Source organism: Rhodnius prolixus, unplaced genomic scaffold (genome assembly GCF_049639745.1).
Source record: "Rhodnius prolixus isolate KJV_2025 unplaced genomic scaffold, Rpr scaffold_5, whole genome shotgun sequence".
NCBI lineage: Eukaryota > Metazoa > Arthropoda > Insecta > Hemiptera > Reduviidae > Rhodnius > Rhodnius prolixus.
The window spans coordinates 10796731-10810178 of NW_027411624.1; the positions used below are offsets into that span (position 1 = coordinate 10796731).

General features: G+C 34.0%; 1 protein-coding gene across 11 annotated transcripts in view; it reads left to right on the plus strand.

Annotated features, from left to right (window-relative positions):
* LOC141458560 (uncharacterized) overlaps positions 1 to 13448 on the plus strand; it is a 96293-nt gene that overhangs the window by 81703 nt on the left and 1142 nt on the right. For 6 of the 11 annotated variants that reach the window (XM_074136708.1, XM_074136712.1, XM_074136710.1 and 3 more), the window contains 6 exons: positions 694 to 877; positions 2167 to 2298; positions 4324 to 4631; positions 9606 to 9688; positions 11166 to 11291; positions 12627 to 13039. In XM_074136708.1, coding sequence (XP_073992809.1) covers positions 694 to 877; positions 2167 to 2298; positions 4324 to 4631; positions 9606 to 9688; positions 11166 to 11291; positions 12627 to 13039 — 1246 coding nt within the window. Of the gene's footprint in view, positions 1 to 693; positions 878 to 2166; positions 2300 to 4323; positions 4632 to 6621; positions 6853 to 9605; positions 9689 to 11165; positions 11292 to 12626; positions 13040 to 13448 lie in introns of those variants that run through there. The other 5 variants (XM_074136716.1, XM_074136714.1, XR_012461052.1 and 2 more) reach the window with 5 other exon arrangements.

Genomic DNA, 13448 nt, shown 5'->3' on the forward strand with positions numbered 1-13448 from the left:
GCCCGATCTCTATACAGTTCCATATTTACAGCTCGAACCCCGTCAATTGGAAAAGTTGATAGTGCTTCACACACTAAAACACAGCAACTGTGCAGCATCATCGGATGGATATTATGGCTTATAACATATCAGGTACGAAAAAGGCTATAATCAATCAGGATTTGGTGAGATATAAAAAATGTTTGAAATTGTCGTGCTTTTTGAGAGCCATGTTGAACAAAGAGATGCAATAAAGTAAAGAACCTTTTCTCAGAATTCGCAGTGAATTAATAGGCAATAACTTTCCAGAGAGGAGATGATTGCTTTGTTAAATGGTCAAGCTTGGAGGTTATTGCAGAAATATTGTAAAGTTCCTGTTACAGTATTTGCCCGTAATAGCTACGCATGATTTTACTCAGTATTATTGTATAATTATTATTTATGTTTATTCTTGTATTTATTATTAATAATTTTATATCATCTAATTTCATCTGATTTAATGGAAATGGTTTTTCGAGTTTATTCTGACTTTCTTTGCCTTATTGTTAAGTGATTTATTAATTTTATACCAGAAGTGATTATTTTCTTCTTTTTTATTATTTGAAATTGATGCTGTCTTGAATAATTGATATATTTTAGTTTACTTTTTTCTTGTATATACTCAAGGTAAACAAAGAGACAAAAAAATAAAATAAATCATTGTTTTCTTTATAGGACATTAGGAATCATCGTAGTGGTTGTATGCTGTACTTGTATAGTTTACTTCGGGCTAAGATTTGGCAAAAATAAAAGTTTACTATGGATGATGGTGTTCTTATTTGGGGCATTAGAGCACATGTTGTTATTGGATCCTGTAAAGATAGTACTGATTTCATTTATACTGGCTATTGTTTTTAAGGTAATTCGTTTAGAATATTATACAACTTTAACGGACAAATTTTTGCAAAGAATATCAGGTTGATGAGGAAGATTTTTAGTTAAAATCATTAGGATTTGTTTTCTTCTTCTTTTCCATACGTCCATGTTTTTCCAGGAACCAGGTTGTTTCTGTAAATTAGAAAGATAAATATCTTATTTTTTAATATTTTGCAGAAAGTAATATTGATACAATACTTTTGTCCCTCTTTTGTAACTGATATTGAAAAAGTAATTGTTAGTCAAAAACCTTTGCAAAAAGAAAAGTATTTTCAAAACGTTTCACCAAATTTAGTAAGAGGGACTTGAGTAACAGAAATTTGGGCAGGCTGTGGTATCACTGTGTTGAAAACAACCAACTTTAAAAACAACTTGATGCTCACGAATTGTTAAGCTCCCCTTAGCCGGTATCGACGAGAAGTTTTTTTCTGACCGAACAGTATCTGTATATAGAAATGATAAGAACAAGGTACAATTTGGAGACCGAAATGTACTAACAATGAGACCTCCCTTTCCACAAACTCAACTTCAAGGAAATAAGTAAACACTGTAAATCAAAAAGTAAATATTGTGTATTCTTGTGAGATGTAAAGGATCGATGTTTTGTTCGCTTTAAAATCAATCAATCGGTGATGCAAGTACAATAAAAAATCGGCTATTATCAGTCCAGCTCACAAGAAACCCCCATAGCAGGGTTTGAGGACTCGCAAAAGAAATTAAGTCATTCAGTGCCTTAGGTGGCTGAGGCCCAGAACAGGTTTGTCGCCCTAGACTCAGCAGGGTGCTATCATTGTATTTCTCTTGTAAACTATATAGGCCCGCAATCGCTTTAAATACCATAGGTTTTATTTTAAAATAAAATAAAATAATAATAATTCTGGAGGATTTCTTTTTCTACTTGCATTTCTCCAGACTTGACTCCACATGAACCACATAAACCTCTTCTGGTGTCTCCAAATCTTCACTGCCATCGTTTCTTTTATGCTATTGAAATAATGAATTAGACTCCAAAAATAATGAACAGTAACTCACTGACATCGAATTGTACCAAGGAAGGATATTTAGGTGAGGGGAATTAAGTTCAACTGTTGTACATTTATTTTAAAGTGAAAAATTCATGAATTCTTAAATAAAATCTGAACTTGAATCTGTTGGACTAGACTAGGTTGATAATAATATTTATTTACAAACTTTACATATGTACACATATTTGAAGAGTACAGAAATCGAGGTATCAAGCTTAGCGCCTGATACATTTATTTTTGGTTGCAGAAAACTTACATTGAACACTACATCGTGGATCCACATGAAACGCTTTCTTTTAGGTCTAAATTGTCCTACAAAACAGTATTTCAAAAAAGAAAGTATCCAATGTACAGACCAATACCGTTATATATTTTACAGGTATAATAAATGATTGATTCAATAATTAATTTATTATTTGATTAATGATTTTATTTAAGTTTTGCTTTTTATGTATTGTGAAATTGTATTTGTGCCATCCCTTGCTTTCTTGAACTTGTTTTTACAAAAGTAATGAAAGTGTATTTTAAACTTATTTTATACAAATCTACAAAGCTTAACGACTATTAGTTCCTTATGCTGAGCATTATTTATATTTATGTCTAACGTGAAGGCTGTTTTTAGGTGCTATTTACAATATTAGTTGTCTGGGTCGAGCTGTACGTTAAACTAACATTTCTTTTTTCCGGCGAATCGACGCCTATGGTCATTAGCGCCAACTACACATTTTCTTTTCTTATACTAGGGCCACTAGAGCCTAGTGATGGTACCTATTGACCTATCTGGCTACCACACACGTATCTTGCCTAGCAAGGCAGAGTGGAGCCTAGGTTATCGAATATAGACCGCACTCCCCTCTTACATCATTGATCTGGCCGACGGGGAAATGCGATTCTGTCGATTGTACTATCCCTTGTTTTTCACAAACTGACGTTTTGCCAAAATTTGAACAATTTAAAGTACATTGAGTTTTGCATTATTTTAAGTTATTTATAAACATATTTATAACCGTAACGACTTAATCTAACTCATGCATAGTCTATCATCTTAAGGAGGCTATTTTCATAAAATCTAACTTAAATGTGTATACAAATATTTCTTTACACTCTAAAAATGACTTAATCCTAAAATGAATTTAAACTTAATGGGGGTTGAAATCCGCACCTTTATAAATTTCTTTCAACTCCGGATTAATAGACTAAATCTAACATTTTTACCTGCATTCTCGCAATAAGTACACGTACTCTGATGAAATCAATCATATTCACGCCAATAAATACTTCTAAGCAAAAGCATGCTCGCAAATAAATACTTTCATACCCTCACGCTATTAAACGTAGACATATTACTCATTCATACAAGGGGAAAATACTCGATATTCCTTTCCCCTTTAAAATTTCTAAACTAAGCTAACCTAATCTCTACTAAAATTTATAATAAAAATTTAAATTTTTAAAGAAATCAAATAGCCTCCTTACACAAGGAGAAACTTCTTGGAGAATTGCACGGTAGTCCTGCGGCAGGCCAGCTCTTTCCCTTTGGATTCGCAGTGCTTGATACCCTTCCAACAGTTCCAAAAGGCGACACGGTCAGCCTTTTTCGGCAGCGAGGGGCACCTCGGCCTCCATTCGACAATGAGGAGGTACCCATGTGTCAACCGTGTATGACCAATGCTTAGTCTTGTTAAAATTACTGATTCAAGCCGCGGGTGATTCTCGACTTTAGCATTTTGTACACAAGGTTTAAATTCTTTAAGTTTCTTAAATAAATTCTGTGGTGGAAAGAAATTTGAGAAAACTAGTTATCGCAAGGATTTTTACGAAAAGAATTTGAGATCATTCTGGCTTCTTTGAATGTTGAGAAATATTCTTTATTACGTAAGCGGGCCTACTACAATAAAACCCCTCTAAACAGGTATTGGTGCTTTAATATCAGGTTGCCTTAGAAAGCATCCAAGGTTTTCCGCCTTAAACGTCTCATGAAAGTTATTATTATTTTTTTTTTTACTAGGCGGCCCTTCCTCGAAAAGTTATGGATTCATCATTGGTTTCCTCGGTTTCAATGATAAAGCACCTGCCATACCCACTTTCATCCCACGCCCTAATAAACCGAGACTCGGGTCCGGAATTGCTTCTTTGTTTAAACTTATCCACAGGTGCCCTATATTATTTGTGGAATTACCCGGCCTACAAAGATCCATTCGGTAACTTAAGGCTCTATCTCGGATATTTCGTAAATTAAGTTTTAAGCTTAAGCTCACAATTAATCTAGTTATAAAACCAACTCATTTTATAGATTTTATTAAATAAATGTTTAAGGTTTCTTTTTAAACACCTTCTTAAAGCATATATTGGAAATATACTTTATGTTTTTCTTTTTTTTAATTAATTAAATTATTTTTTTAAGGAAAAAATATGGAAGAGATATCGTAGTATATTTTGTAATAACTTAACGTCGGAAATTGTAATAATCCTATTATTGCTGTTGGCATTATTTACACTCGTTTACCTGTTGGACATAAGATCAAAGTATTACTCAAATACACATATCTACGATATGTTAGCGTCAGATTTAGATAAATCAAAGAATCTTGAGTACATACATAATTTCTATAAATTTAAAGAAGCGAGAAATAATTACATAACTCGAGGAAGTGAGCTAATTTCTTCTGAATATCTCGAGAAAAAGGTTGTAAGAACTTACAACAGAACTGGGTAAGTTAAAAATAAATATTTTTCTCTTTTCTATCAGCACAAAATTTTCCAGGTTATAACTAGACTGTTATCTAGGTTGTATTCTGTTTCTTTCTATAAACCGATTTCTTGAAAGCCAATTTTTTGTTGAGTGCTAGAACATGAAGGAATGTAAAAAGACGGACGAAGTGGATCATAAAAGCTTAAAAAATTCCTATTGGATCATAAGCCAGGAACATTTTTGCAAAGTATCTAGTGCTTTGAGTAATCAATCGATAATTCTTGGGTTTGGAGCGATTTGAGGCCCATTAAGTTGCCCATAAGAGGGCATTCTTAAAAGATGGGCCTCCTTCTTCAGTAAGGCCAAGGAGTTCAACAATTGGAGGGTTTACTATATTGATTCTACTGCGGGCTTAGGAAACTTATTAATCCGCTTAGGGTACTTGATAGTAGTGATTGTTGCTAGATTTAAGATGTGCCGACATATTTCCTTCCCTACTATAAGAGAATGGCGAGAACTAAGTTCCTTAATCCAGGCAATGATGAGCTTTAGATTCTAGGGCTGCTTATGCCACTGGTTAGTATTGGTTGGCATAATATTAATTGGCATAGTAATTGGTTGTTATAGTATTGGTTAATATAGTATTGGTTGATGAGGACGTGCGATCTCCTAATGCGGCTGTTTGCCGATGACGTAGTGGTGTTGGCAGAAGCTTGGTTGTATGCCCAACGTAAACTTAAAATATTCAATTCTTAGTGGGAATTTACTGCCCTGCTGTTAATTCAGAAAAGACAAAAGTTATTTTTCATGGGAAAGGCAGAATCCTAAAACAGCGTCAGTTGTATTGTGGAAATAGGTCCAATAGAGATGACTAATAATTATATTTTTCTGGGCGTCAAATTTAGTTCATCTGGGAAGTTTTTGCATGCATTATCCCATTCTGATACAAAAGCAAACATTGCAACCAACAGGGTCCCTTCTGATTTGTTGCGATCTCGTGCAGATAGTCGGGACTCTATGTTGCCCATGTACAAAGCAATTGTACGAGCAACATTCCTGTATTGTGACAAGCTTTGGGGTTGCCTTTATATTGAAGGGGTTGAAGCAGTTCTTTGTCCGTTAACACACCTCATTATTTGATTCGAATGTGAATGATGAAAAATAATGCTTTTTGGAGTAATGCTTACGTGGAGGGTGATATTACTACAAATGCCTGCTTTTAGACTGCTTAAGATTTGTTCTTTGAATGTGGTTAGAATGGAAGGGAGTCAATGGATTACCACTGGGCCTCACAATTGAGATCGCTATTAATAATGGTTGTTGCTGATAATTTATGCTTGTAACAAGATTCGCCCACAGTTCAGTCTAACCATTCTGACTTGGTGCTGAGAATGAGAAATCACTGAATGTCATTGGATATAAATCGTGTCCTTTAATACTCAGTGCAATGCAATAAACAGGACTGTGAGTGTGCTTGGCGAGTCAGTAAGTTTTCTTAGACTTAGAACTAATGTTAAAAGAATAAATAAATAAAATAAAAGTAACGAAAAATAAAATCTGTATATACAATAAATCGGAGTTGTAGTCGGAACCCTGGTGAGAGGTTATAGGTACACAGAGGGCTTAACAGAGATGTACACTTACCTCACGCCAATCAGCTATTTACCGATTCCCAGCTTCTCCGCAAACCCTGATCTTACCTCGGCAACGGCTAACCTCCTTCTGCCTCCGTCTCCCGTCCCACCTCTCACCAAAGTTCTTCTTCCCTTATTCGCTCACCGACCTCTGTACTCACCACTCTTCTTTTATTGTTTATTGTTACTATTATGATTATCATTCTTGAGGCATCCCTACTCACCCTACACCATACCAGTACTTTACATAGGAAAGACTGACGAAAACAGTACAGTCGGTCCTTATGGATATGGTAAGAGGAATGAGGCCGGTCAGGAATTAGTGAGCTTCTGCCAAGAACACGAAATGAAAATAATTAATACATTTTTCAAAAAGAGGGCAGGTAAGAAGTGGACGTGGATTTCTCCAAGTCTGCTATATAAAACCGAAATTGACTACATCCTGGCAAAGAAGAAAGGAATGATAAAGAGGTACGATATAATTGGAAATTTAAACTTCAGTACTGATCACAGGCTTATAAAGGCGCAACTCTCTGAAGAATGGATGTGTAGGAGACCTCGCAGTCAGTGGAACACATCTCATATTGGAATAAGAGTATTGAAGGTAAATGGACAAATAGATCTACAAAGTAACTTGCAAAATATCTCTAATTTAAAATATACATGTCTTCAGGAAAACTACAACCATCTGGAAGAGTTTATTAAAAATAGTTTTGAGGTAAACAAGGAAAAGAAACTAACTAAATTCTCTGACAAAACAAAAGAACTAATAAACGAAAGAGAAAAACTGAAAAGAAAGAAAATTAAAAATTTCAATGATAAATTGGAATATAACACACTCTGCAAACTAACTAGGTTTCATATTAGAAAAGACATAAAGACATTTGAGGACAAATCAATTGAAAAGGCTTTAAACACAGATGGATCGATAAAAAAGATGAAAAAAGATTTACAAGAGGGCGTTTTCTGGAGTACTGGATTTAAAGATAATAGTGGGAAAATACAAACCAATAGGGGAAATATTATGAACACAGCTACAGAATTCTATGAAGAACTATACAGTTGTACAGATGGAGCATCTTACGACAAAAATGTGGAAGTTGACTGTCAAGAAGTACCTGTCTTTCAGAACAAGGAAGTTATCGCAGTTCTGAAAACACTAAAAAAAGATAAAACGTCAGGTAACGACCGTATTACAAATGAAATGATAAAAGCAATAGCCCCAAGTATAATGGAAGAGCTAGTGGCGCTATTTAATAGAATTTTACAAGAACAAACAATTCCTATACAATGGCAGAGGGCAGATATAATTCTACTACATAAAAAAGGAGATTTCCACGACATAAATAATTACCGGCCCATTAGCCTCACATCGTGTATTGGTAAGGTCTTTATGAAGCTCATTCAAAATAGAATCCAACCAATTTTAAATATGTATCAGCCCATTGAGCAAGCAGGTTTCCGAAGTGGATACTCTACCTTAGATAATCTTCAAGTGCTAAACCAATTGATTGAGAAGTGTGAAGAATTTCAAATCGGACTCTACCTGGCCTTTGTCGACTTTACCAAAGCATTTGATTCTTTGGATCACACCTTCCTCTTCAAAGCCCTACAGAAACAAGGTATACCATCTCAAATTATCAATTTAATTAAAAACATATATCAAAATAACTATGCAAGAATTTTATTAGAAAAACCGGGACGATACTTTAGGTTACAAAAAGGTGTTAAACAGGGGGATCCGCTATCGCCTCTTTTCTTCAACGCGGCTTTGCAAGAAATCTTTCAACAGCTGAGTTGGAGTAAATTAGGTATAAGAGTGGATGATAAATATATAAACCATCTACGCTTCGCTGATGATATTTTACTAATTTCTAAGACCTCTGAAGAATTACAATTTATGTTACACAGCCTTACAGATATGAGCAAGAAAGCTGGTCTCAGCATAAACCCCGGAAAGACACACCTCTTGACTAATAGAAAAGAAGTGGATATTCAGGTAGAAGGCCGCAAATTGAACTGGAACCAAGATGTTATCTACCTGGGGCAGCTTATCTCATTTAAAGAAAGAAGCGAAAAGGAAGCAAAAAGAAGATGTGCTGTCGCCTGGAGGAAGTACTGGTCATTAAAGTTTATTTTAAAAAATAATAAGGTGAGTTTGGCGAATAAAATAAAAATTGTCAGGAGTTGTGTTTTTCCAACGCTAACCTATGGTTCCCAAACTTGGTCCATCACACAAAAAATAGTAAAGAAAATAACTTCTACCCAGTCTGCAATAGAGAGAAATCTACTTAATATAAGTAGACTTCAAAAAATAAAGAATAAAATAATAAGAGGCACAACAAGATTAGATGATGTAATGAAGATAATTAAAGAATTAAAATGGAAATGGGCGGGTCACATTGCAAGACTAAAAGATGGAAGATGGACAAAAACCTTAACAAAGTGGGTTCCAAGATGGGGAGTAAGAAAAGTAGGACGACAAAAGATGAGATGGAAAGAAGACGTTGTGAAGGTTTCAGGTGAGAACTGGATGAGGATAGCTGAGGATAGGGAGAAATGGGCGCACCTGGGAGAGGCCTTTGCCCAACATTGGGCCTAGTTTCCAAAACAAAAAAAAAAAAATAAAACAGTTATAAATAGAAATTTTATCTGAATTTTATGAATTTTATTTGTATTTTATATCTGATTTTGTGTTTTTGAAGGAATTAATAAAGGCTTTATTTATTTATTTATTTATTTGCCCCCTATATGTTTGACATTTCGATCTGAAGTCAGTACCACCGAATTAGAATTCGGCACCATTAGATGCACGTATTTTAGTTCTCAAGATATTTTGCTAATGAATCCCTATTGAAAATACGTCTTGGGCACAAAGTGGAACTTTGTTCTCTGGTAATATTGAACAAAATTTATGTACGTCTATTACCAGCTTGAGCAAAGTATGTTAAAAATGATAATATCGCTGTTCAGTTCGTCGAAGCACGTATTTTTTTCTATTTCTGACCGGTTTAGTTCATGGGAGGTTGCTTAATCAGCTTGATTTAGAGGATTCGACATGAGAATGTATTAAATTTTATATTTTCAATTTGAAACCGTTTTGCTCATAGAGTGATTACATTCATCGATATTGGTTCCAAATAAATTTATTTTGGGAATAGTGTAGTTTAATCTAAATATAATATTTTATATTATAGAGTTAAAGAAGTGCTAATAATCCTATGGGAAGTTCTTTTCTCACTGCATTCTTGCATATTATTCTAAGTTGGAAATATTTCTGATAGTTTACGTAGTTTAGATGCATTTCAGTACTTTTTAGTGATGAAAATGTTTAATAAAATAATGTTTCTGAAATTTCAGTCTCCTCAATTTTATTATGCGAAGCATGTTTTCTAACATGTACACCTTGAAATGGTACGACGGTGCGAATCTAGACCTTTCAGGTAAAAATTGTATGATCTTTTGCCTTTTTTCTTCCAATTAGATTATTGGCAACATCTTGGGTCCTGAGTATGTAGTTAACTTACTATATAATTTATAATGCATTCAACCTATTCTCTAAGACATATAAATCCAGTTTAACAAAAAGAGACAGGATTTAATTAAAACTTGTTTCTATTCGCTTTTGAGGAACGCCTGTGGGGTTTCTAAACTTTCTGTATCGATCTCTTCTAATCTTGTTCACAATAAATTGTGGTGCCCCATTCTTTTTCCCCCATATTTTTGTATTACAATAATTTAATGGATTAATTTTTTGTTTGATATTGTAAAATATGGTGTCCATTAGCAAGACTTAATCCTTACTTACAATTCCCAGAATTAAGTCTGTAAATTTTTTTGTAACTTATAATCACTTATTACTAAATATGTATTTATAGGAACATTTAGTTTAAAATTTAACATCAACGAAGGGCGTAATTTATCTCCTATGACTAAACTAATGATAGAACTATTTACAGTAATATTACTAGGACAATTAGGAAAAATTAAATCTAATTTTCTGTTCTTAATATTATTTATACAATTCACCTGTTCCATACCTAAAACATTTGTTAATGAGTCCATTATAATCTGGCTGGAGTAGGAAAGATCGTCATATGATTGTTCACCTTTTCCAAACAGACACCAATCAAGAAGATTAAGGTCACCCATTATTAATAGAGTCGACTGAACACTGTTCATAATGGACCATTAGTTCTAAAATTTCGCACAAATGGAGATACACCGATGAATTACTGTCCGGAGGATTATAAACGTTGCAGAGGAAAAACATGGAAGCTTTTGACGATATCTGCACAATGAGTTATTCAATGTTTAAATCGTTGTTCATAGGTACAAGAGCTGAGGATATCTTCTTGTGGACAGCAATGAGTACACCACCACCTCTCGTCTTCAGACTAGTAGAGCAGTTTCTGTCATGTCATTACAATGCTTTTTGTATTATAGTTAGAGAAAAGAACATTTCCATTCAGTTATTATTTTGCTGTTTGCCTATTCACTATCAACGAAATTGTAAACAAGGAAATTGCAATATTATGAATAAGATATATCTATTTCCATCACAAAATTACTGAAAGTTATTTTTTTAAATAAAACTTTTATAATAAATGCACTAACGTATACAATAAGTAATGTGAGTGTTTGGGGCATGAGTTGTGTGCAACAAATGATGCTCACAATGAGTCGAATCTGATGGTCGCTAGTGCAAGCTTCCTTCAGCCGTTACAAAAACATAGACGTTAAATACGAGCAAAATTAAATTAAATGAAATGTTGAGAATTACAACAGTTTTTGTAATTACTAGTATTAATTTCTCTTATTAATTCAGATGGTTACAACTTTTTAAGACCTTAAAGGCAAGCTACTATAATTTATATTTTGTTTTAAGAATGAAAATTTATTGAATTTTTTTATTTATAGAATATGAGTCTTCTGATCACTCTGGGAAAGTGAGAGCCAATTCTTTTATTAAAGGATGGACTAGTGATTATTCAACAAAATTAGTTGGTGCTCCTAGGTTGCGTCAGCTACGAGTGTCCGAAAAGTGTACGTTTAAACTTATTCTTTTAGTAAATTAAAACAAAATCGGCGACATCTTCCAAAGCATTGATGTAATAATTAAATTTTCTTTACGCTTTGCTTTTGTACTAAAAATATTGTTGACTTTTATGAAGGCTACGTTTATTGTAATGGTGACAAAGTCGTGGTGATAACAACTCCCCTAGATTTCTCCTAAAATGGAGAACAAAAAAATATATTTGTACAGTGGAGTCTCGGTTATCCGTCATGACCGGGACCGGACACGTGACGGATAGTCGAAGAGACGGATAATGGAAAAAAACAGGAAAATTTCCAGATTCTTTTGTTTAACGTGTATAAAACTTTTTTTTAACTGGTATACATATTTTATACGTTTTTACGCTTAAGTCTTAAAGGTCAGGTATCTTTCATTATTCAATTCATTCTATTGTGTATTAAAATTAATAAATACAATGTCTGCGACATCTAATCGGTTTTGTGGGCTCTTTTTTTAAGGCTAAAGGACTCTTTAAAATTTCTGTAGACATAAAAAAAAATTTAAAAGTTTTCTTTAATTTAAAGATTTTCTCTTCCTAGGAGCTTCTTACAGCTCACTGTCCGGTGATGGACAGTGTTGTCTGTGACGAGAGAACACTGTCCGGAGGCCGGCAGTGCACTGGAAAAAGCTCCGGGCGCTAATGACCTCAGCTGTTGATGCGCCAAAAAAAAAAAAAAAAAAAAAAAATTATTTTATTTTTTTTTTAATTTTTAAATACTGAGGACAGTGACAGTTAATTGGAATAGACGGATAAAAGGGTGACGGATAACCGAGTCTCCTCTGTATTAGTTTGCGAAATTTAAGTTTGCTTTAATGTCTTGTATATGGTGAATCGAGAGAAATATAGCTAAGTTAAATGTTACGTACTTCGTATTCCACAATATTGCTCATGTTCTTCTATATCAAAGTAGTAAAGACCTGCAAGTACTAAAATGAGTATGTGTTCAGGGGGTATGTTTTTCTAAGATTTTATAAAGACCCTTCTACTTGGGGTTATAGTCTTATGAAGCAGCCTGGGAATGTTTGGCTATCTCGGATTGTACCGGAATTGGCTGATCGCTTGCAATCGTCAACCAATAGGCGATATTGCTGGGTACGGAAACTCCAAAGGAAGTCACCTGCCGTTACTCATCTTCCAGAACTGCCAGTTTTTTTTTCTTTTATTATTTTACTCTTTTAGAATCAACATGAATGAATTAATCATGTGATTTTGTCATATCAATTTTTAGCCTTGTTTGTAAAAACATTTTGAAAATACATGAAATTATATAATTAATTTAATGTGATGATAATAAACATTACAGGGAGCTGTGCAGTTCCATCTTTGTTCAAGCCCTGGTATGGTTACCGAGTGGGACATCTAAACATATTCAACGAAGAGAAAAAACAATTTCACTCTGAATGGCAAGCTTTGCCAAGATTTCATAAAGACCCTCCTGTTTGGGCATACGAATCTTACAATGCATCAGAATCACTAGGAATGTTTGGATATTCTGGATTGTTTTACAGAAGTGGTGGATATGGTGAAGTGTTGCATACAACTAAGGGCAATTCAGACAGAAAACTCGTAAAATTATTAATGAATGATTGGATTGACAATTACACACGGGCAGTATTTTTAGAAGCCAATTTATACAATGTAAACAGCAATTTATTGTCTGTAGTAACTATTATTACTGAATATCTACCGAGCGGAGTATACTTGACCAAGGCTAACGTGAGTAAACCGTTTAATATAAAACCAAAAAACTCGCTCTCTGTTATAAATGCTGCTTATCTCTAGTTTAAAAAGGTACTTGAAATTCTTTACTTCATAGTAGGTCTTGGTACCTCATTCCCCAGAACTCTAAAAGTTATCTTGATTCTTAGGACTAGTTAAAACTCAAAGTCAATTCAACAAATCAGTGTACAATGTGAAGTTGATTAGTTTTATCGTCAGAAACAATTAAAGTTTTAGTGAAATTTTATTCGATATAAATATATAAATGTTCTAGGAGGGGAGGGATTAGCTATGTGGTTAGCGTACTCGATTCCCACGCGGAGGTCCCGGGTTTGAATCCAGCTGCTAACCCTTAGATTTTCTCTTCCTAGGAGCTTCTTACCGCTCACTGTCCGGTGATGTACAG